The sequence below is a fragment of the Cavia porcellus genome, unplaced genomic scaffold (assembly GCF_034190915.1).
Source record: "Cavia porcellus strain 051 isolate PalLab524CR breed Dunkin Hartley unplaced genomic scaffold, mCavPor4.1 scaffold_1, whole genome shotgun sequence".
Taxonomy (NCBI): domain Eukaryota; kingdom Metazoa; phylum Chordata; class Mammalia; order Rodentia; family Caviidae; genus Cavia; species Cavia porcellus.
The window spans coordinates 189455104-189480926 of record NW_026947484.1 but is presented as its reverse complement, the minus strand read 5'-3'; the positions used below and the strand labels follow the sequence as shown (position 1 = coordinate 189480926).

Genomic DNA, 25823 nt, shown 5'->3' with positions numbered 1-25823 from the left:
CCCATTAAAGTTACACAGACAAAAGGAAGGCATGTCACTGTGCATCATTCCTTACAACAGATCAGCTGTTAAATAGCAGTGGTTCCATTTAACATGCTTTTGTCAAAGTGAACATACGCTGTTTTCCTAACCTGTAATCATACCTGAAAGGGGAGGAGAGGTTTGCCAACCAGAGCAGATTGGGCTGTCAGGGATATCTGGATGCTGGGATTATCTTAAAGTGATGTAGGGAAAGAGTAAACGCAGACCTCAGCTCCACAGATCTCTGTACTGACTTGACAGTAGTGCTTACTAGTGAGCATGAACGTATCAGTTGCTGGATTTACCCTATTAAGTCCTTACAACGTTCCTCTGAGACAGTTATGCCCACCTCAAAGATAAAAGCAGGCTCCTGGAGAAACTGCACAATGCTCACAGTCAAGACAGAATCTGAACTGAGATGTACCTTGTTCAGGATCTCCTTATCCCTATGATGGAGTAATATGCTCTTAGCCCCAAAGCCCCAAGTTATTTTTATTATTTTATTTCATTTTGCTTTATTTTCAACATTTCCTTAGTTGAGGTTCTACTTGGAACTATAAAGTGAGCATTTTTATATACCTTTTTCAGGATAATTTAGCCCGCCCTCCCTTCCTGTGTGTAGCACTGGGGATTGAACCCAGGGAGTGATGAGATACCTACTTCCTGCCCTTTTAAATATTGTTAAATATTTTCAGACAGGGTCTCAGTAAGTTTCCCAAGCTGGCCTTAAACTAGAAATCCTCTTGCCTCAGCTTCTGGAGTAGCTGGGATTACAAGCATTTGTTACTACTGGCTTTTCATTTTTTTTAAACATGAAAAAGAGAAAAACTACAATAAATTTCAAAGCAGTCGGGGTAACAATGGTACATGCCTTGGGCATTGTTATCCTCAGATCATTCACCCAGAGCACACGGCACCTGCCTTCAGTCCAAACAATACCAGTACAAATCTTTCCCTTCAGTGAACTCGGAGAAATCAGTAGTATAACTATCTTAACTTTTTATATACAAATACATACACATATACATAAGTTTTTTTTCTTTCAGCTCATTACACTAATGAAACATGGATGTTTACATGTATCTTATTTCACTAATGAGTATGTTCTCAAGGTACATCCATTTACTTATAAGTGTCCAGTTTATCCTTCTTTATGGCTGAGTAGTACTCCATTGTATAAAAATACCACATCTTTTTATCCATCCCTCAGTCGGTAGGCATTTAGGTTGTTTCCAAGATCTAGCTATTATGAACTGTGCTGCTATAAACATGGGGGCACATATACATCACTGTGGTATGATGTTTTTTAATTCTTTTGGGGAGATAAGAGGAATAGCTAGGTTGAATGGGAACTCCATTCCTAGTGTTTTGAGGAACCTGCATGCTGCTTTCTACAGTGTTTGCACCAGTGTGCTTCGCACCAATAGTGGAGAAGGGTTCCTTTTTCCTCACATCTTCCAGCATTTATTATTGGTTGATTCCTTTATACTAGCAGCTCTTTCTGGGGTGAGGTGGAATTGCAGCGTTGTTTTAATTTGCATCTCTCGAATGAACAGTGATGTTGAACATTTTTTCACATATTTGCTGTTTGTATTTCTTCATCTGAGAAATGTATATTCATCTCAGCTGCCCATTTTTTAGATTGGGTCTTTAGATCTGGGAGGACTAACTTTTTTGAGTTCTTTGTATGTTCTTGATAGTAATCCTTTATCTGAGGAACAGCTGGCAAACCTTTTGTCCCACATATTGGGTTGTCTCTTCACTCTCTTGGTGGGTTTTTTTTGTGTGTGTCTTTTTCCTTTTTATTGGTACCAGGGGATCGAACTCACGACTGCCTGCTTGCAAGGCAGGCGCTCATGCTGCTGAGCTAAATCCCCAGCCCCTACTTGATGGTTTCTTTTGTTGTGCAAAAGCTTTTTAGTAGGGTGAGATCCCATTTGTTGATTCTTTGCAATAAGTCCTGTGCAACATGGGTTTTGTTCATAAAATGAAATGTCTTCAAGAGTTTTACCTACTCTTATCTTCTGGCACATTTAATGTTTCTGTTTTAATATTAAGATCTTTGATCCATTCTGAGTTTACCTTAGTACATGGTGAAAGGTATGGGTCCAGTTTTAATCTTTGGTATGTGTAGAGGCAGTTTTTCCAGCACCATGTATTAAAAAGGCTATCTTTCTTTCAGTGAATGTGTTTGGCATCTTTGTCAAAGATAAGGTGGCTTAGTGTATCTGCAGTTGTTTCTACATCTTCTAATCTATTCCTTGAATATAGACTGTTTCTTGGCCAGTACCACACTTTTTATCACAGTAGCTTTATAGCATAATTTCAGGTAAGGGATTGTGATGCCCCGTCTTGTCTTTGTTGCCCAGGATTGCCTTTGCTATTCGAGGTCTCTTCTGGTTCCAGATGAATTTTAGCTTGTTTTCTCTAATTATGTGAAATATTCCATTAAATTTTGATTGGGATTGCATTGAACCTGTGTAACAGTTTTGGAAGTATGGCTATTTTCACTATTTTGGTTCTTCCTACCCAAGAGCACAGAATATCTTTCCATTTTCATGTATTCTCTTCCATCTCCTTTTTCAGAGTACTGTAGTTTTCTTTTACATCCTTCATTAGATTGACTCTTCTAAGTACTTTTTTTTTTGGATGTCAGTGTAAAACACATTGTTGCCCTGATTTCTCTCTCAGTGAGTTTGCTATTCGTGTACAGGAAGGCTGTTGATTTTTGAGTGTTGACTTGGAACCAGCTATGTTATTAAATTTTCTCACTAAATTTAGAAGTCTTTCGGTGGAGTTTTTGGGGTCTTCTAACTAGAGTAATATGTCATCTGCAAATAATAGTTTAACTTCTGCCTATCTTTATTCCTTTTTTCTTTCTCTTGTCTAATTGCTGTGGTCAAAGTTTCTAGGACCATGTTGAGTAAGAGTGGAGATAGTGGACATCCTTGTCTTGTTTCTGATCTTAGAATGAAAGCTTTCAGTTTTTGTCCATTTATTCTGATGTTAGCTGTTGGTTTGTCATAGATGGCCTTTATCAGATTGAGATAAAGACCATCTACTCCAATTTTCTATAGGGTTTTTAGCATGAATCGGTGCTGGACTTTGTCAAAAGCTTTTTCTGCATCTGTTGAGATGATCATACGATTTTTGTCCTTGGCTCTGTTAATATGGTGCACTATATTTATGGATTTACATATGTTGAACCATCCCTGCATCCCTGGGATGAATTCCACTTGATCATGATGTACAAGCTTCTTGACGATTTGCTGTATTCTGTTTGCCAGTATCTTATTCAGAATTTTGCATCGATGTTCATTAGGGAGATTGGCCTTTAATTCTCTTTCTTAGTTGGGTCCTTCTCTAGTTTTGGAATCAGAGTAATGCTTCCAGGAATAAATTTGGGAGTATTGCTTTCCTTTCAGTTTCACTGAAGAGTTTGAGAAACACTGGTGCTAGGTCTTCACTAAGTTTCTTATAGAATTCAGCAATGACTTGGGTTTTTCTTTGTTGATAAGATTTTAATTACAACTTTGATTTCATTTATTGATACTGGGTTATTTAGGATTTTTATATCTTCTTGATTCAGCTTTGATAATTCATATATATCTAAGAATCTGTCCATTTCTTCTGTATTTTCCAACTTATTAGAAGTTTTCAAAGTAGATATAGATGATTCTGGATTTCGGCAGGGTCTATTGTGATTTTACCCTTTTCATTCCTAACTGCGGTCTTTCCTTTTTTTTTTTTTTTTTTTTTTTTTTTTCTCCTAATGTTGGCCAAGGGCATATCAACTTTATTTAATCTTTCAAAGAACCAACTCTTAAGATTCATTGATGCTTTGTATTGTGTTTTTAGTCTCCAGTGTGTTCATTTCTGCTCTGATCTTTATAATTTTCTCCTTTATAATTTTGGTTTAACATGTTCTTCTTTTTTCCGAAAGTTTGAGGTTCACCATTAAGTTGTTTATATGTGCTTGCTTTGTTTTCCTAATATGAGTGCTTACTGTGATCAGTTTCCCTCTTAAGACTGCTTTCATTGTGTCCTACAAGTTCCGGTGTGTTGTACTGTCACTATCATTCAACTGTAAAAACTAATCTGTCCTTTAATTTCACCTATGACTCATTGGCTGTTCAGTAGGATGCTATTTAATTTCCATGTATTTATGAAGTTCTTGTGGTTTCCTTTGGCATGAATTTCTAATTTCATTGCACTGTAGTCTGGTAGTATGCATAGGATAATTTCAATTCCTTTACATTTACTTAAGCATGTTCTGAGTCAGTATATGGTCTGTTTGGAGAATGTGCCATTGTGGGGTGGAATACTATAGACATTTAAGTCCATTTGCTCAAAAGTTTGATTTAGTTCTAATACTTCATTATTTTTTTGTCTAGTTGATCTTTTTGTGACAGTGGGGTATTGAGGTCTCCCAATATAATTGTATTAGGGCTTATTTGATTTTTCATGCCCATTAGTAATTGTTTTATATAGCTGGGTGCACTGGCATTTGTTGCATATATATTTTTGATACTTTTTCCTCTTCAGTTGTTCTCTTTACCAGGATGTAGTGACTTCTTTTATCTCTCTTAATCAGTCGTGGTTTGAAATTGACTCTGTCTACAAATAGAATAGCTACCTCTGCTTTTTTCTGGATTCCTGTTTCATGCAGTATTGCTTTCCATCCTTTGACTTTCAGTATGAATTTCTTTTTGAATTAAATGTGTTTCTTGTATACAGCATATTGTTGGATCTTGCTTCTTGGTCCATTCTGCCAGTCTGTCTCTTCTGATTGGTGAATTGAGACCATTAACATTGATGGTTAAAACTGATGTGTATTGATTTATTTGTCATGTATTATCCTGTTGATCTCCCCTCTCCTTTTTTTCCTTTCCTATAAGCCTTTCGTGATGGATTCCTTCTGTTGGGGTTCATGGAGCTGTAGTCTTGTCTCTTTCTAGAACGTCTTTCAGAACGTTTTGGAATGCTGATTTGGTGGTCATAAATTTCCTCAGATGTTCTTTGTCATGGAAGTATCTTGTTTCTCCCTCAACTTTGAAAGATAGTTTTGCAGGATACATTAATCTGGGTTGAAAGTTGTTTTTCTTTAGAACTTGGAACACTTCACTTGAAGCTTTCCTTGAGTTTGTGCTGAGAAGTCAGCTATAATTCTGATGGGCTTTCCTGCATAGGTGATTCATTTCTTTTCCCAAACAGCTTGTATGGAATTTCTGGCATCTTTACTATGATATGCCTGGCTGTAGATTTTTTTCATTATTGCTAATTGGAGGGGTTTGTGTGGTTTTTGCTTTTGTACTGGGGATTAAACTCATGACTGCATGCTTGCGAGGCATGCTCTTAGGCCGCTGAGCTAAATCCCTAGCTCAATTGGAGTTTTATATGCCTCACTTATATGTATGTCACATTCGTTTTCTCTACCAGGAAAGTTTTCTGTCATGATGTCTGTGCACAGGTTTTTAATGTCATTTGTGGTGTCTCTTACTTGTTCATTGACTCCAGTAAATCTTAAGTTATTCTTCATCTCATGTATTTGCTGCTGGATTGATCTGTCATGGTCCCTTGCTAGGTTTGAGAAATGTTTTTTCTGGTTGCTAACTGCAAGTCTGTCTTCAGTATCTGAGATCCTGTCCTATGGCCTAATCTACTTCAAATACTTTCAAATGGAATTTGTATTCTCCTGGATGTCTGCTTGAATCTGCTTTATGGATTCCATTTGTTTCCTGTTATGCTTCCAGAATTGCTTAAGCTTGTGTATTTTTTGTCTGTGTCTGCTCTAACATCACTAAGCATGGTGTGTATTTTGATAATCTCTGTAGTTATCTGAAAAATTATTTATTTCATTTTTTCTGGAGCCTCATCGAATTGCTTTATTATTTGGAGAGACCTGGTGGGGGGCTTTCAGATTGTCCCACCTCATTCCCCCCTGGATTTGTCCTTGGTGAACTGGATGTTTGGGGTTGCATCTTAAGTGTCATTTCATTTTTCTCTTTTAGTTTAATTCCTGGGGTGATGCTTGTAAGTTGCCTGTGGTGGTTGCTTTATTGGTGGTATTTAGGACACTTAGGTGATTACTCCTCTGAGGGATCTTACAGGCAGAGCTGGTTTTTGGGTGTTGAGTCTTTTGGAAGATCTTCAGTTTGTTAAGGCTTTTCAGCTTGTACTTTGGAATAATTTTAAATTTAAAAAAAGTGGCAAACGTTGAGAAGAGATGTATGCATTCATCTGGCTTCCCCGAATGCTTACGTGATATATCATAGTTGAAGCCAGATGATTAACATGAGTATGTCTACAAAGCAAACTCCAGCCTTTATTCCGATGTTGCCAGTTACCCCACTAATACCTCCTAGTCCAGGATTGAGTGCAAGACTTCACTTTGCATTCACTTGTCACATCCCTTTAGTCAGGTGCCACCTGACAATTCCTCTGCCTTTCCTTTCACTCATATCCAAGATAGGTTTTGGTTTGGTTTGGGGGTGTTTTTTTTTTTTATTTGTTTGTTTTTTGTACCAGGGATTGAACTCAACCTTGTATTTGCCAGGCAGGCACTTACGGGGCTGAGCTGAGTCCCTGGCCCCCAAGATAGTTTTGAATACTATTGGGCAGTTAACTGTATGCAGCAGGCCTCATTTGGATTTGTCTCTGGCTTTCTGATTAGACAGATTATGAGGATTTTTTTTCTGTTTTTTAAAATTTAATTTTAATAGGTTCAGGGATATAGCTCAGTGGCATAGGCACCTGCCTGGCAAGGCCAAGGTCCTGAGTTCAATTCCTGCTACCAAAAAAAATTTATTTTATTGGTACACTTGATATACATTACATTCATAAGGAATTTGTACCTGTACATAATATATCTTGATGTTTTTGTTTTTCCTCCACTCTGCTCCTTCAATCCTCCCTTTATAAAAGCTTTGTTTCCATTTTTTTTATTATATTGCTTTCTCATCTCCCCTTCCTTTCTCTTCCCCCCTTTCCTCTGTTCCCCTTCTCTTTTGAACATTTTCTTCTTACTTCCCAATATTTACTCATTTTGGTCCTTGTTTACCCATTTGGCTTCTCACACAAGAGAATGCAATATTTAAACGTGTGTCTAATTTATTTCACATAGAAGTGTGGTCTTGGGGTGTCTCCATTTACTTAAAAAAATCTCATTTACCCCATTTTCTTTATTTGTTTGTTGATGGTCATCTGGGCTGTTTCCAGGACTTAGCTGTTACAGATTGTGCTTCTATAAACATCAGTGTGCGCGTATCACTGTAGTGTAACGCCTTTAACTCTTTCTGGATCGATATCAAGAAGGGAAAAGACTGGGTCAATTGGAACCTCTAGTTTTAAGTTTTTTGAGGACTCTCCATCCTGATTTCCACACTGTTTTTACCAGTTTTCATTCCTCTCAACAGTGGAGAAGGGTTTCTTTTTTCCCACAGTCTTGCCAGCATTTGTTACTGGTTGATTTCTTGATGATGGCCACTTCTGGAGCAAGATGGAATACCAATTAAAACATTTTTCAGATGACCACTGATGTTGAACATTTTCTCATGTATTTGCCTTTTGTACCTCATCTAAGAAGTGTCTATTTCAGATGCTTATTTTTGGATTGGGTCTTTAAATTTGGGTGTGATTTTTTTGAATTTTTATATATTTCAGGTATCAGTCCTTTGAGGAACAGCTGGTAAAAGTTTTTCCCCCACTCTGTGGGGTTGTCTTTTCACTCTGTTGGTGGCTTCTTTTGCTATGCAAAAGCTTAATATGATGAGATCCCAGTGGTTGCTTTTTTGTAGTATTTCCTGTATAATTGGGGTTTTTATTCATGAAGTCTTTGTCTACACCTATGTCTTTAAAAGTTTTATGTATTGTTTTTCCAGCAGATTAAATGTTTCTGTTTTAAGATTTAGATCTTTGATGCATTTCAATTTTACTTTAGTGCACAGTGAGAGATATGGAACTCCATATTTTGTTATCAGAAGGCTAGAAACTGGCAGCCCATTGAGAATCGGTTTTTACTCAGGTATAATTTCTAGCATAGCATATATTTAAAAAATCAATACTTGAATACAGTGAAAATTTCTGGGTTGGGCATTTATATACATAAAACAGTTAATAGTCTCAAATGCCTAATTACTTGGTTTGACTTGGTCTGATTTTGGCCTTTCTTCAAGGGTATAGTCTGGTTTGGAAAGAAGAGGGAAAAGGCATATGCTTTGTATTCTGTTTGTGGTAAGAAAGAATTTATGTCAAACTACAAGTTGAAAGTACCCAGTTTATTCTAACCTGACCTTTTATTAAAATGATGCTGAAAGTCCAGTAATCAGAATCAGGTGGTTGCTAATCTTTTTGAGAAGAGTCAGAGAAAATCTGACAAACTAAACTTAATCCCTGTACCTAGGACAGGGTACAGTTTAAGGTGTCACTTCCCTCCCTATTGAACATGAAGCAAGTTTTCTTCCTTCCAGGATTAAATGAGAATACCTGTAAGACACTTAGAAGTAGGATAAACTCAAAACCTTTGATCAGCTGATACTAATTTGTGAAAAATGTGGTTTTCCATTTTCATTCAGCATGTGGGGAGAATTGTCCAGTCATTAATGTAGAAGGCCCCTCGGTACAGAAAACATCAAATTCCTATGGTTCACTAAGTGTCGGGACACTTTCCAGCAGAAGCTTCCCACTGCCTTCTGGTTTTGTGATCAAAGACCCTAAAAATCTTTATTCAGACTCTCATACAGTAATGTAATGCCATCCCTGTTTGTTTTTTTGGCTGAGTCCAGTTCAGTCAGCTCTGACGTTTATTGAAAGCTCTTCCTCTGACCCCACTCTAGAATTTATTTTGGTTTCTTACTCCTTAATTTGTGGCTCTGCTGCTTTTGAATCTGCCTTCCTTTCAGCTCCCAGAGACATGACACTCTGCCTTACCAGGCCTGCTGGACTGTAACTGAAACTTGCTGTTGAGCCATATCCACAGTTGCTATTGAAGCTTACTTACTTTGTAGTAGACTTTGAACAGGATCAACCTAAATTTCTTTTAATATAAAAATCTGTTTCAAAACTGACTGAACTAAACATCACATTTTTTCATATGTCAGCTCATGGCCGCACACAGTACACGTCTTGCGGTACATGTCATCGTCTAAGTTTTCTTCTGGTCCATACTCGTGTTGATGAGCAGTTGTTCCTCTTTTCCACACACTGCTTCTTACCGCTCGTCGCAATTCTGAGGAAAAAAATTAAAAATTTTCAGTTAAATCCAAAATTCCCCTCAGGCTTTCATATTTATGTATGTATTTAAACAATACATTGTTTAATTTCATAATCAAAGTTGGTCACACAAACTAGACAAACTTTCCTACCTCACCTGCTCAGCCTCTGAAATAGTCATTGTTAGAGAGATTAAGAGATGGATATGTGGATTAGAAGTGTCACACTAGAGAAAACAGGGTGCCACATCAGGAAAAGGGGAATCGGCTGAGGTAGGAGAACAGGGAGTATCTTTAAGTTCCATACTTACAAGTTCAGAGCCACGTCTGATAGGAAGCAAGTCAAAGTTTGCTAGTGAGCAAACTGGAAAGCCAAGAACTCTACCACCATATGCTGATGTAGTCTCACCTAAAAACTGCTTGTGCCACTGACCTTAAATAAGTTATTTTATAAAATGGGACAATTATTTTTGAAGAGGAGTTGTCAATAATTATTACATTATAAAGAATAAAAAATCAGAATATTAACAGGAAGGAAATGCAGAGGTTTAACTTCATTGTTTTTCAGGCAGGAAAACTGAACAAAGATAGTACGTGAAGCCAGTTTATCTTACTCTAATGTTGGGAGCTGTTTGTGCTACAATATTTTGATGTCATTCTATACAAACATTTGTTGGATGCTTTGAAAAGCAGCATAAGGCAATGACATTTAGAAAGTACACAGTGCATATTAGCTGAGGAAATAATTGGTATTTCTGTTTCTAATGAAAAAACAACACTAATTTTTTACATTTCTGTCCTCATCAGGTAGTCGACAAAACTGACTATTTTTGATAGTGGCAGTACCTAAGAGTTCTGATAGCTTTCATAATCTAAACCAGAAAAGTCAGCGTGTACCAAGTAATCACACCTTTTCCTTAATCCCTTATAGATTTATGGTAGTGTCAAAATACTCCTTGGAGCTGAGCATGGTGCTACATACTTGCAATCCCAGCACTCTGAGGAGGTAAGGCAAGCAGACTGTAAATTCAAGCCCAGCCTTGGGGACTTAGCAAGACCTCTTCTGAAAATGAAAAACACAGAAGGGCTGGGAATGTAGCTCAGTGAGGAGTCTCTGAGTTTAATCCCCAGTACCACCAACACAAACAACAAAATACCAAGATACTACTTGGATCTTTGTTTTTTTTTTTGGCTGAATATATCGAGGATAAAAGCAAAGAGGTATGCACCAGGCATATTTCTAAGCACTTAAAGTGTATTTAATCCTCAACCTTGAAATAAGTACAACTATAACCCTGGTTTGACAGATGAGAAAACCACAGTAAAGAAGCTATAAACTCTCCTAGGTCAAGCAGCTTGTTGCCGGCAGAGATCGTGTAGGCTAGGTCCACTTTCTTTTCTTTTTGTACTGGGAATTGAACTCAGGACCTTTTGCTTGCCAGGCAGGCACTTGTGCCACTGAGGTATATTCCCAGCCATGGGACCACATTCTTTACCAAGCTGTACTGCCTTTTTCACCCCGTGTATAAAATGTACTTTCTTTCATATTATTTTCAATGTGTAGGATTCTACAGTTTCCACCCTGGGAAAAACATCAAGTTCTTCCAAATCCTCGTGTGTATTTAGAATCTTCTCTAAACTGATCTTTGTTCCTCCAAACATGGTGATTTTTTTAATTTATTCTCTCATTGTGAAGAATTCCAGTTTTTCTGGATGCATCTTAAATGCTGTTCTCTTCGTTTTATTTTTCCTTAGGATATTTTGTAAGTAAAAACTAAGGGATGCTGACCAGCACTGCAGAGGCCTCCTGGTTTGAGATAATGTAGGAAGACATTTCCTGTTTGAGTTCTAATGGCTGCTTTTCTACTTTGTCTGATGAAAGGCATCCTGGTAACTTCCCTTGTGATACCCTCACTGACAAAGCTCCTCCATACTTAATTGCATCCTAATCATACTAACATCTCTGCCAAATTGATTATGTGTATTTGAGTGGAAAGGTAAGAAAGAAAAATTTGCTTAACACTAAAAGAATACAGCAAAAACTTAGCTTTCTAGCCTTAACTAAACCTAAGGTTTTACAGTAACTGAGTTTCTTCTTTCCACTTGTAGTTAGTCTGTCAAGCTCTATATAATCACAAGTATAAACTAGCCATTCACATGTATTACTAGCCATTCCTGGAAAAACCTTGTGCTAAAAAGGAAGAAGTACAAGTTGAGTATCCATTTCCCAAAATGCTTGGGATCAAATATGTCAGACATTTTCTGGACTATCTGCATATGCATAATGAGCTAGGCATCCATACAGGATGCAGGGAGCCCCAACAGAAAGAACGGATCCCTTCAGGAAAGGCAGCAATGGTGATGGGAAATTCATCATACACACATTCATCAAGTTACTACAGTAGGATAATGGCAGCTGGGTTTCTTATGTCCAAGAAGAGAATTATAGATAAAAAGTTTTAATTCGTAATTAATTACACACGTATATACACACAGAGAAGCAGACACAAACGTAGGTATGGATTTCATGTCAGAAAACAAGGCAGTGCTCAAGAAATAACATGACAAAGGACACAAGGGCTGGTTTAAAGAGATTTCCATATGGCCAAATATGAGGTCATTTGAGCACCAAAATAAGAACAGAAACTAACCAAAGAATGAAAAAGTAATGAATGTATACCAATAAATACATGGAGGAAAAGATGCTGTAGAGTGCTGATCCACTACTAGGTAAATATGAGGAGAGTATTGGGGGCAGAAAACCAATTCTGTAACCATCATACTAAAGACTGATTCCACCTGGATCCATCAAGAGAAAGATTCTAATCTGGTGGGAAAATGTTAAGTAGAAACAGGATGTTTGCAATTTATTTTTGCATATCAAAAGATCAGATTCACTACCATTGAAAGCAAGATACAATGTGCTTCCAGATGTGAGGCACTAATACAAATCACATATCCCTGTCTTGAAATGCATACACACCCAGGATTCAACCAGCAAGAAATGGCAAAAAAGCTCCAAGTATGAAATGCTATTTCTGAAAAGACAGGGTAGGGGAAGGAAAGAGATTTCTTCAAAAATGTCCCTGTATAGAAGACTAGGACTGAAAATCCAGAACAGAGTTCACAGAGACTTGGCACCTAAGTCAGTATCTCATCCTAGACTGGCTCCTTTTCTAAAACGAACATACTAAAATTGCATTATTGAGTCAACAAACAAAACTAAAATATGGATGGCTGATTAAATTTTTAAAAACTTAAATTTGCTAAACAATGAAATGTTATATTAAGAGCTACTCCTAAAATTTTTGAATTTAAAAAAAGCACTACTATTGGGAAGTACATACTGCAGTACCTGTAAGGGTGGTGACATACACAATTACTCTTGAAGCATTTAGAAAATGGGTAAAGGACGGTGACACAATTTTAAGTGGTTTAGAAAAAAGCATGTGTAGAAAAAGCATGCAAAAGATGCAGATGGCACAAAATGGTAAATCATGGATCCACTGAGGTTAGGGGGAGGCACAGGTGGCCCTCGCTCTTAGTATCCTAGCAATTTTCTGTAAATCTGGTTTTTTCCAAATAACAAAGTTTAGGAAAAAGAAACTGGCCTAATGGGGATTTCACTGACCAAACTTTGGACAGATTGAGTATCAAGTAATAACAGCAATGAACTGCAGTACTTTAAAATCTGTTAATTCAAATAACTGTTAAAAAAATTTTTTTAAAGGTCTGAGGAAAAGCTCTTCTCTGCGAAAGAAACCAAATAATAATTGTGCAAGAATGACAGAGACAGGTGAGCTCTCTGGGGACTTGGCTCAGTGGCTCAAGTGCTTGTCTGGTAAGTGCAAGGTCCTGAGTTCCAAAAAAAAGAATGACAGAAACAGAAAAATTGCCATTTATATCTACCCTAATAAAATGATTCAGGTGAGACTCTGCCTTATATTAAAATATAAGGGATGAAGTGTTCATGTCATGTTGGGTTTTTAAAAATTTAATTAGGAAGGAAAAAGATATTCTTACATTAAGGAAATCTAGCAGACACCACTGTACTCATGCCAACCAGCTGTCCGTCCCTGCTTCAAGGAGAACTGACAGCAGCTGTAGTGCACTAGGACTACCACGGAGGAGGCATTCCTGCCAGGAGCAGTCCATTGTGACCAAACACACTCCAAAATCCAGATGCAGGCTCACGGTGCCTGGACCCAGCAGGCCTGGACCCAGCACCAGTGCCTGAAATACTACAGGACTGCTAATATTTTTCCTTGTTGGTTCCTGGATCCAGCAGCTTAAAGGCTATAAAGGACACTGAAACAACTGGGGAGTGTTAAATATCAAGTATGGACCAGACAACTGCTTTCCACTACTGTTAAATTCCTGAGTGTGACACTATCTGAGTTATGAAAAAGAATGCCATTGTTGAGAAGTGTGCTGAAGGATTTAAAGAATCACAGTGCCTGCAAATAACTGAAGTGGATCAGCAGGAGTTTATGAAGTAAAGCAAAATGTCAACATCTGATAAATATTTTTTAACATCTGATAAAAATTTTTAAAAATAAACACTAGTAGGTTTTTTGCACTCATTTAATAACTTAGGAAAAGAGAAATCAACACTGCTACTAAGACTAAGAAAACTATAAAGGCAAGATGACACAAGAGTGGGAAGGTCTGAGCAGCCTTGGGACCTGGGGACCCGGGCAGGTGCACATCCTCCAGAGAGGCTGGAGAACAGAGCAGCCCACTAGGGTATAGCCTTCTGGTCCCCCAGCCCAGAATGTCACAACACAGAAAGCCAGTGCCTAGAAACCACCGCAAATAAAAGAAAACGTTCATGATCCAGTCAGTACTGACATCCTCAGGGATTGCCTACACTTTTACTCAAACAGATTTACCCCTCTGTCCTCTATGTAACATTTTAAGTGAAAATACTGTACCACCTTGAAATCTGACTTTAATATCAATTTTGCAAGAGACCATATGCAAAGAAACCAAATGATGCTTATATAAACACAAAGCTTGGGTCTTCCTTTGTCCTCCACAAACAAAAGCAGGGTAACAGGAAACAGTGTCCCTCAAACTCCTGAGAGAAGCCCCAAAACAAAACCACAGGCCCAGTATGTAGTGTCCACAAACTTAGAAGGAACCTCAAGGTGGGATTTTTCTCACCCATCTCCCTCTCGGGGTGCATAAGAACACTGCAAATGAGTTTACTTTCCTTCCTTCAGAAGGGTGACCTCTGTTGTTACTAAGAGGAAGCTCAGTGTAATCTGGATGAAAATCTTCATCGACCTTATCCGTGGAAAGGAGTTAATGCAAACACACAGCACACTGCGCAACTGTGGCAACACAAGGTTCCCCTCAAATATGCAGGCCAAGGCATACTGCTTTTTTAACTGAGATAAACTGAGCGGTACAGACCCTACCACTTCCATGTCGGCCTTCTTGGATTCACGACACACACTGCCTGTTTATATGCACATACTATTTAAACTTTTTGATAGTAAGCTCATCTTAAACTGCTAAAGTAGATCATATTCTAAAAGTAGATAAATGTAACCTCTTACCTTCCCATAAAGAAGTAAACTTTTGTCAGGTTGTTTGTGGATCAAAATCAGAAGACCAAGAGGAGTCAGGTCCCAATTCCTTTCCGACTAAAAAACCTTTAAGAATTGGTCCTATTCCTCTCTGCTCTGAGCCGTCTGAGCAAACTGCACAGTCAGCGCCTCGCTTCTATCGCTAGCGTCTGCTCCACTGAGAGCCCTCTGTGGCCTAGTCAGGAGGAAGGAGCATCCACCAACCTCTAAAGTGAATCAACGAGAGAAGCCATAATTAAAGAAGGCATCACATTGACCTCTCCACACACTGCACAGCAGAAGACACCAAGTCACAGTCACAAACCCAGAGAGACCGAATCCAATGGTATCCAAAAATGAAAAGAAAACCCAAAAAACAGGGAAACATTTGTTTTTGTAGTCTTGGAAAATGAATCACTTACATAACCACTTTGATGAGTTTCCCCAAAAGGCATGCTTTCTTTAAATAAGAAATGAACTAAAATTCAGGAAAAATTCTACGGGTCTAACTTCATGAAAGACTTCAGGATGAATCTGAACCCAAGGGTAATGAAAATCTGTAAAAGTTCAGGGGGTGATTAACAGCAGCTATTTAATATAATGAGGGAAAAGCCAATTGTGTTCAAGTTTATTTATTTAAAATTCCCATGATAGGGCTGGCAATGTGGCTCAGTGGTAGAATCCTTGCCCTGAATGTGCAAAGGCCCAAGGTTTGATACCCACAATGCACACATGCGCGCACACACACAAATTCCCATGACAACTGTGTAAGTCTGTTTTAAAAGTTCTATTCACACTAATATTTAATATATATATTGAATCTCTATAGAAAAAAGCATGAGATAGAATGGATTCCATAATGTTTTTGTGTTAGACAAGTTACAAGAACTGAGTTACCATTAAATGACATCTTGAGTAAATCACAGAATTAGGGTAAAAAAAATACACATACCCCTTTAAAATTTTTTTTCATTACTTTGTAGACATGTTTCTAGTTAATACTTATGCTTTTATCCATTTGTTATTATCGAAATCAAAATATCCTCTAAAGAGCAGTCTAAGGAGGCTCTGTAGAAGAGAGGAAAGAACTGAGAAGGCTTCAAGTAGCTGAGTTAACAGAAAGCCCAGCCTAACCTCCATGTCCTCCGCTTCAGACCCTTCCTATGCCTTTTATTACCTTCTTTACCCTTTATCAGTAGCAGTCCCCACCGTCAGCAGAGAAGAAAGGTTGGTTTTAGAGCCCGACAAAAATGAAAGAAAAGGCCTAATTTTTAACAAACTTTTCCAAATTCTTCCATTTGGTTCCTAGTGGATTTCTATAAATACTATGGCACAACGATGGCTAATTTTGGGAATATTTTTAAATGAAATGCTCTTTTTATGTCATAGCTTGACTATAGGAATTCTCTTCACAAAGCCACAGAAGTGTACTTACTTTCTGATTCAGGAATTGGAAAGTAACTATGGTTTATATAATGATAAATGTTTCATATAAGATTATCTGTCTTGATTAACCTCATAAATGACTAATAATGCTATCATTTTTATAAAAGCATTTCAAAATATGACAATAACAAGAATAACTCTGAAAAGTGACTATATAATTTCGTGTACAGGTATATCTTCTCTTCCTTCCTGATCAAATTTGCTGTTTTGTAAATAGTGTTTTTAATAGCACCCACTGATATCAACTTTAGGGGATATCAAAGCTTTTTCTGTCTCATGTCTTACAAAGACTTTGTAAAGAGAAAAAAAAATGGCAGGTGTGGTGGTACACACCATGATTCCTGCACCCAGGAGGCTGAGGTAGAAGGACCACCACGAGTTGCCGGCCAGTCTGGGCTCCATAGTGAGTTCAGGGCAGCCTCAACTATATAGTGAGAAGCTGTCTCAAAAATAAAAGACAAACAAACAAACAAAACATTTAGGACTCTCTGAGCTTCTGTTCCGGAGGAGGAAGAGTCCTCTGCACTTCTGCGTTCAACACTACCACAGTGCCCATCATGCTTCAGTACAATCCGAGTTTCTCTTGACAGATGGCGACACCAGCATTTTTGTTAGCACAGTGCCTGGCACAAGTCAGTAACAGATGCGTGGATGGATGGAAAGGTAGATGTGGATGGAAGCACGGTCAGATGAATGCAGAGATAAACAAGGGAATGGAGAACTGCGTGCAGAGACAGGTGCATGGACAGATCGATGACTGCACAAATGAAGACTTCTGATCAGAAAGCCTGGCTCCAGCCCCAACTGTGTAACATGCCACCCCACCTCTCTGGGTCTTTTAGTCATATGTAAAATGAAAGTGATCAGACGAGCTGACATGGAAGTTTCCTCTAGCTGCTAAATTAGGTAGGACTTTGGGTGCAGTGTTTTTCATTTTAATCAACTAGAGAGTTTTGTAAGTATCTGTTTAAAAAAAAAAAAACAGTACTGGTCCTATGTAAAATCTAACTGACAGCAACTCCTTGACTAAGGAACCACTGTTGATGTTGGCCTAACACTATTCCTAGATGTAAATGTGGCTCACATTCTCTTTTTTTTTTTTTAAAGACAGTTTCATCATTTCACCCTGTAGTTCAGGCTGGTTTTAAACTCACTGTAGCCCACGCTAGCCTCAGCTTGCAGTGATTCTTCTGCCTCAGCCTCCCAAGTTCTGGCTTAGAGGAGTGTGCCGCCACACCTGGTTTACACACTGATTTAGAGCTGTATTGGGAGGCCTGGACTAGGAGCCTCAAACCCCACCTACTGAGGACACATTTAGGTCATTTTATTTCCAACCTAGGAAAAACACTACCTTTCAACCCAATGGTCACATTACATCTTCAATGAGAAAGAATCTAGCCAAGGGCTTTTTGCTAAGTGGTAAAACACAATCCTTCATCCTTACCTTTTACTTTTTTATCAAACTTCTTCTGTTTCATTTTTTCTCGGTTTTCTTGTCTCACTTCCTTTGCTTCTTCTAGTGCTTCCTCACTGCCCCACACTTCAAGAGACCTCTTCACAATCTACAACACAGTATGTATTTCAGTTACAAGTCAGAGTTGCAAAATATTATTATTATCAGACCCACAGGATGATTTAATTCAAGTATAAATATGTACTTATTTTAAGTTTAAAGGATTTAAAATATTAATAGGAAATAACTCTGATAACATGTTTATCTCAAGCTAGCAACTTGCAGTAGTTGCTGGATTAGTGTGCAGTATAGAAAAGTTGTCCTCTGACCATACAGTTGTCTCAGCACAGAAGGATTCATAAAAGGAAACAGGGTCACTAAGTTTGATGAATTCTGAGGCTCCCCAAGAAGCTGTTGACACATTAGCCACATCAGACCCAAATACAAGGTCATCTCCAAAATTCTCCAACTAAGGAAACTACCTGTTACTACTATTTCTCATTTCCTCCTGGATCAACAATGGTTTCCATTCACTTCACTAACTTCTGATCTACAGAATATGAATTTTAAAAACCACACTTTGGTACCTAAGTGGCCTGAAAAGTCTTCATTTTAGTTTTGGATTATATACCTTTACTCTTTCTAAGAAAATAGTCACACAATAAGAATACTTCTCGTGATTTTTTTTTTTTTTTTTTTTTTTTTTTTTTTTTTGAGGCAGGGTTTCACTGTGTAGTTCAGGCTGGCCTTAAGCTCACTTTGTATCCCAGGCTGCTCTCAACTGGCATCAATCCTCCCGCCTCAGCCTCTCAAGTGCTGGGATTACAAGCATGTGCCACCATGCCCAGCATTTCTCATGATAAGTTAAGGGAATCAAAATATCAATCAGTATAGCCACACTCAAGTTTCTCTCTTTTTTGGTGCCAGGAATGGAATTCACAACCTCATGCTTGCCAGGCAGGCACTGTGCTACTGAGCTGTATCTCCAGCCCCCAAACTCAAGCTCAACATAAAGTGACATACCCGTATTTCACCAATTCTAAGACATCACACTTTCCACAATTTAGCAAATGTTGTATTATCGATGTGTTTAAGGCACTTTAATGTGAGTCAAAACAAGGATTAGAAGAACTGGACTGAATGTAAAAAGTCTAAGAAAAACAATCTTTTTGCCTTGCATTTTCCTTCTTATGTACACATAAACATGATCTAGTGTATGACAAAACTGTAATGAAATCTAATGGTGCTGCTTTAATAAACATAAAAAAACACTAAGTGACCAGAAAACCTGAGTTGCTTAATTAGCAGTTAGTTCTATACTCATGTTTAATGGTACAGAAAACAAATGATGAATGTTTTATTTTTTTCCCTTCAGTCTTGAGGATTCAACCAAGAGCTATATTCCCCAGCCTTTTTATTTTCTATTTTGAAACAGGGTCTTGCTACATTTTCCAGGATGGCCTCAAGTCTTACAAGTCCCTGGAATCACTACGTGGTAACTGTCTTGGCACACCTGTAACTTATTTGTGGAAAGGACAGTTGTTCTCGGAGTTGCACAGATGTTTAATGACATTCCAGATGGTATTTCCCAGAATATGGATTTAAGGTGTTTGTGAAATTTCTGAAATTTAAGTATTCTTAAGGATTTCTTTTGTTCTGGGGAGTGTACTTTTTGTTAGTTGGTTGAAAGGGGGGAGGGAAAAGGGGAAATAACATCTAACTATTCTAAACTTTTTTAGTTTCAGCACCGTATTCCTAGCACCACCGACCAGCAACGTATTTGTCTCAAAGCATCACAGCAAAAGGCAAAATGAGAAAACACTGTGTGATGAAATGTCATTCCATATGACTATAACACATGTGCAAAAAAGAGGGAAAGAATCATTTTCACTGTCTGTAAGCAAATACGAAACTAATTATAACTAATATATGATGAAAAATTCACCTGAGGGCTGAGGATTTGACTCACTGGCATAAGCACCTGGCTGCCAAGCATGAGATTGTGAGTTCAATACCCAGTACTCAAAAAAAAAAAAAAAAAATTCACCTAGGTCAGAGTCTAAAGTTCATGAATACAACTTATTAGAGACCTGCAGTTTTAAGTAGAGTTTCATATCTCCCCACTGGGAATGATGAGGATTCTTCTTCACAATAAATTTAAGAGCTGGTTCTCTTTTTTCTAAATCACAGTCTTTTAGAAGGTATTCTTGCTTTGCTTCTGTTTTGGTAATAAGCTTATGTTTCTCATCAGGATCTCTGAAAAGACAGGAAGTCCATTATATTAGTTATTTTAAACAAACTAAGCTTTCAAACAGTAACCATAAGGCATAAAATTCTCAATGAGATATAAATACCTTCTCCTGGCTACAACTGTTGTGTTCAAATTAGTAGCATAAAAATTCTAAAGAAAAGTGCTTTTATCTTTTATTCTAAGAGGTTAAATTACTAAAAGATCCATGGGTTTAATGCTTCAAGAATTTCTTGTAAGTCTCTCTTATTTCTGAAGGAATTTGAAATGACTTAGGAGAGAAAATATAAATAAGAGCAATGACTCAAAGAGAAAGAAAATGTATATTAAAGGAGGAGGGAAAGATGGGCAAGAAATGAGGAATATAAACTTGTGCCATAGTCTGTGTTTGGCTGTCCCCCAAAGCCTCATGGAGTCATGGTGGAGCGGGCCTTTCAAAGGTGGCTGAGTCAGTCTATTGCTGGGATTGGTGGTGAGTCTGTCCCTGCCCAGGAGCAGGTAGCCGGCATACAATATACCGGAGGAAAGGACTTGTACTTTCCCCTTTTTGCTCTTGTCACCTTCGATACTTGCAGCTGCTACGAACGGCTGCCCCTATGCCATGCCACCCTGCCTTGGAGCCAGCTGAGTTTACACACTAAAACCACCACAAACTGAGCTTTAAAATAAACCTTGCCTTCTTTCATTTTGGTTATCAGGTATTTTGTCTCAGCAATGAGACAAAAGTAACCAACACTACTTGTAAGCGCCAATCTCCTTAACACAGATGAGTTTCCAGCTACCTCTGAAGTGTTCTCAACAGCTAGGTTAAAATGGAGACACAGTCATTACCCAATTCTTCTCACCCATTTGCTCTCCATCTGTGTGTCAGGTTCTATTCAAAGCATTCAGAATACAGCCTTGTTTTTAATGAGGACTAAATCAAGCCTTAATTTAATGAGGGTTTCATGCTAATTAGAAGACAGCCAATAAACAAAAATTATGATAGGTCAAATTTCTTCAAGAATATAGAGCTCAGTGAAGGAAGAGAAAGGTTCTGAGATGAGAGTAATCAGAGGCCTGAAGAAGTCTGAACAGCAACAGAAAACCTTCCTGGCAGGAGGACCCTCTGCAGAGGCTAGAGGGGCAGAGCTCACAAAGAGCTGGGGTAACCAGACATCAAACAACGGTTAGTGGTGCAAGGAAAGGCAGACACACAGAGGCCTTGTGGGCAGTCAGAAAGCACTTACAAAATCTTGAGCAAACTGCTGAATGGAGAGGAGACTCCAGAGTAAAAAGCGGGGAGGGTGGACAGAGAACACTGCCGTGGATCCAGCAATGGTGACTTAGCCTAACAAAGGAGGGAGGTGAGAAGTGGACGGATTCAGGCTATGGCTTGAACACGAGTTCCACGGACGTGGAATTACATAAAGAACAGTAGAGTTGTGGCCAATGAACAAAGCCAACCTTTACGAACACTAAAGAGGACACTAACACAAGTCAGGAGGAAAGGAAAGATATCAGAAACCTACTGAAGGCTGGGACTAATCTTACAAAAGCCAAGTAAGGTCAGGTGTGGTGGCTCAAGCCTGTAATCCCAGCATTCAGGATACTGAGGCAGCAAGATCACTGCAAGTTTGAGGCCAGCCTGGACTACATAGTGAAACCCTGTCTCAAAAACACAAAAATAAATAAACAAACAAACAAAAAGCCTAAATAACTGAAAAGTACAAATGAAGGGAGATGACATGGAGACTACTCTATTAAAATCCTAATCTTCAAAGGAAACAGTGGGTGCCTGTTCCATGTTATGTTTCCATGTTCCATGTTATGTTTAACAAAAGCAATGTGTGAAATGTGCAAATACAAGAAGTGAAATAAACATTAGGAATAGGAGAACCACATGGAATGAGAAGGAGGATTCTGGGCTGATGTCTAAAGAGGATGAAGGTAAAGAAAAAGAATGAACAGAAGACTATGATTTCCCCCACTTATTCTCTTTATGAGGGAAACAAAAGGTGACAAGAGTGTTCTGAGCTCCCCTCTCCTCACTAGAGACCCCATCTTCTGACGAAGGTCCCTACGCCCTGGGATAAGAAGTAAAAAACAGGAGGATCCTTTTTTTTTTTTTTTTTTTTTTTTTTTTTGGTACCAGGGATCAAACTTGCAACCTAGCACTTGCCAGGCAGGCACTCATACCTCTGAGCTAAATCCCTGGCCCAACAGGAGAATCCTTAGGCCTGGGAAGACAAGAGTTAGGAATCAACTACTGAGAGATGGGGTTGTGGGGGAGACCCAGGGCAACAGAAAGGAAAAGGAAATTGCTATGGCAGAACCAGGGACCTCTTTCTGTTTTATGGGTCATATCATAAACTTTGATAAGCACAGGCTTCCTGTGTTTCTTCGGCAGAATGGAGACCAGAGAAATTTTAGGAAACATTTAAAATAAAAATCATAAGAACGTAAGAAAATATCAAATCCAAACATATGCAATCACGGTTTTGCCTTACATTTACATATAAACATTAAGTTTTAGTAATTAAGAACATCATCTGAAAATAATTAAGTACCTGCAGTTATCACAAGTTGCCAAATCAAAGTGATTCATAAGGTAGGAATCCATAAATTCTTTCCCGCATTCTTCACATATTGTGTAATCAAATTCCATAACAGGTCCTAAAAAGTGAAAGATAAATTTCTTAAATTTCTTTTTTTGTGACTAGAACAATGTACCTTCCTCTATTTTACTGGCTTATCATTGTGTATTTTACACCAGACACAAGTATCTTTAAGTAAGAGACAAAATAATGTTATGTCTAAAAATAATCCCTAAGAGAAAAATAAAGCAACATGAGAGAAAAAGAGAACTATCAATGCGGCGAGTATTTCCGAACCCCAGCCACATGCACAATACTAGTGTTAAGTGTTATACTGCTGCTGTAAGAAATGATCACAACTGGAGTGGTTTAAAATAACAAATTTATGTAATCCCAGCACTTGGGAGGCTGAGGTAGGAAGACTGTTTCAAGTTTCAGACCAGGCTGAGCTACAAAGTGAGCTCAAGGCCAGTCTGGACTGTAAAGCGGACCTTGTCTCAAAAAGACAAACATTAATTAATCAATTAATCAGTCATCTTGGTTTAGCAGTCTGATGGGCTCAGTGGGTCGAAATCAAGGTATGTGTAGGGATGCGTCCCCTTCTGAAGACCAGGAGAACACGTTTCCAGCTCCCAGAGACACCTTCATTTCTCTGACCCAAGACTTCCTTCTCCACCTCCAAAGCCAGCAACAGCATTTCTCTCATCACATCGCTCACTCCTTCTCTAACCATGTGGATTATCCAGGATAAGCTCCCTTCTCCAGGTCTTTAACAGCATTTGCAAAGTCCCTGTTGCTCTAATTAATAATATTTACAAGTCTTCAGGGATTAGGCTGTGGACACCTTTGAGGATCATCATTCTGCTTACTATAATCTTGAGAGTACTTCACATCAGACCTGAAGTAGGAGAGAGGAAAGGAATCTGCTTATAACAGCGGAGACAAGCTGCCAGCAGGTAACAAGAACAAGGCAACAGAAAAGAATCAATACAGAATTCACTTCTAAATGGGAAAATTATTAAAAATGGCATGGTTGCTCACACCTATAATCTCAGAACTTGGGAGGCTGAGACAGGAGGATCATTGCAAGTTCGAGATCAGCTTGGGCTAGAAAGTGAGCTCAAGGCCAGCCTGAACTGCACAGCAAGACCTTGTCACAGAAAGAAAGAGGAAAGAAAGAAAGAAAGAAAGAAAGAAAGAAAGAAAGAAATTACATCCTACCCTGTACTAACAGAGCAAAATTTCCCTCTTCCTGTAGTTTCAAACTGGATTATAAACTCCTATTTAGGTCTGTACCCTCAACACCTAGCACAGAAACTTCTCTAGGCAGGGTAAAAACTTTTTAAAAATGCACTCGAAAAGCCTTGCGAGGACCTTAATCCTCCAAGAATTAGTTCTGGCTCGTCTAAATGTCACTTTAGGACAGTGGTGGTGAACCTACACCCTGTGTGCCACACAGGGCTTATTTGTTACAATTAAAGCTCCTAAAGGGTCACCATCACTGCTGTAGGATGGCTGCTGCTGTGAGGCCCCAACCTTAAGAACTGCCTTAAAGTCCAGTGAGAAGAAAGGAGCTGACACCTCTTCACTCTCCTCTATGTTCCTATCACTTCCTGCCTCTACTTACCTCCAAAACAAGAACACTGCTCAATATCCCACCACTCCCTTGTTTTTTTGAGATAAGGTCTCACTAAACTGCTCAAGCTGGACTCAAACTTGCAATCCTCCTGCCTCAGCCTACCCAATGATTATTTCTAGCATTCACTCTGAGGCGTGGTGGTGCACACCTGTAATCCCTGCACTCCGGAAGCTGAGGCAGGAGGATCATTGTGAGTTCAAGGCCAGCCTGAACTGCATAGTGAGACCCTGTCTCAGAAAGACAAAAAAATCCAAAAACAACCCCAAAACGTGGCATGCCCTCATGTACCTGGCACTGTGAAACTTCTAAAACTTCTGACTCTTCCGCAAAGTCAAAATACCAATAAAGGGAGATGTTTAGAATCAACAAAGGCCATCAAAACAGCTCCAACCGTGCAGCTAAAGGCAGTCACTACCCAGGACCTCCACAGCTGCTTCAACACAGCAAGAATGATGGGGGAGGGGGGAGGTGAGGAGAGGGGAGGACTTCGAGGGAGATTACTGGCAATGTGTCTCTTACCATAGTGTTTTAATTTAATATTCACATTTATATTTTTACCATAACCCATATATAACTGACTTACCGAGGCATTAACTTTACATAACAGGTATCTTTCTTTTTAACCCAGGTCTCACTATCTTCTATTTTGTACACTTTTTTTTCCTTCAAATGTAAATCAAAAAATGCCTTAAATTTTATCTCTTGGGATTCCGGCTCCTCATTTCAGGTAATCCACATAATTTCTTTGTTTCTTTTTGCTTGTGAGATGGGTCTCACCATATTACACAGGCTAGTCACCTCCTGTCTTGTCTCTGGAGCAGCTGGGACCCTGAGTATGCCTGAGTTTATCAAGATAATTTCGAGTATTTATTCTATCCTTTAATATATTTGCTGTCCTAACTATTATAAAACAACAGAGACTATCAACATTGAAAGTGAAATAATCATTTCCCTATGTAAGGGCATTTCCATTGATTTTTTTCCTTTAATTTACTAACAAAACCACCGAACATTATCACTCTTACAAAGTTAATTTACTTCCTGGTGACAGTAATTGTGGTGTTATTTTAACATCAACTTTCAAAGAATTATGCACATTACATAAAATAACCAATCTAGACACTCATTTTCTGAAACACTGACAGTTTACCTGGTTGATGAACAATGTTTCCAACTTTATGTTCTTCTTCTTCTTCCTCTTCCAAAATGAAGCCCCCTTTTGTGTCAATTATTTTGGGGGGCGCTTTTACGTTTGTCATCCCTAGTAAATAAAAGTAAATAGAGGTGGTCACCAACTAAACTAGGTAAATCCACATGTTCTTTTATGCATAAACAACTTCTTCCGATTTATCACCTATTGAATAGGACAAGTGTTACCTTTAAATCTACATGCCTCTCCCAGAACCTCATGCCCCCATAGGTAGATCTTTGGGGAGGTGACTAGACTAGAGGAATGTGGTACTCATCAGAGGATCCCTCACTGATGAATTCACAGCTAAGTGTGATGCTGGGAGGTTAAGCCGGCTCGCAGGAGGTGGGTCACTGTGGCATGACATGAAAGGTACAGCTCCTTCTTTTCTCCTTAGATCCCTCTCTGTTTCCTGTCACATGCCATGAAGGTACCTTGCCTCTGCCATACCCCTGTCATGCCATTCTGC

General features: G+C 38.6%; 1 protein-coding gene across 3 annotated transcripts in view; it reads right to left on the bottom strand.

Moving 5' to 3' along the window:
- Positions 1 to 6805: 6805 nt before the first annotated feature.
- Xpa (XPA, DNA damage recognition and repair factor) overlaps positions 6806 to 25823 on the bottom strand; it is a 23486-nt gene continuing 4468 nt past the window's right edge. For 2 of the 3 annotated variants that reach the window (XM_023565403.2, XM_063225079.1), the window contains exons 2-6: positions 25316 to 25426; positions 22500 to 22605; positions 19793 to 19958; positions 17694 to 17811; positions 6806 to 9247 (exon numbers count right to left, since the gene is read on the bottom strand). In XM_023565403.2, coding sequence (XP_023421171.2) covers positions 9099 to 9247; positions 17694 to 17811; positions 19793 to 19958; positions 22500 to 22605; positions 25316 to 25426 — 650 coding nt within the window. In that variant the 3' untranslated portion in view covers positions 6806 to 9098. Of the gene's footprint in view, positions 9248 to 14794; positions 15031 to 17693; positions 17812 to 19792; positions 19959 to 22499; positions 22606 to 25315; positions 25427 to 25823 lie in introns of all 3 variants that reach the window. The other variant, XR_010039448.1, reaches the window with a different exon arrangement.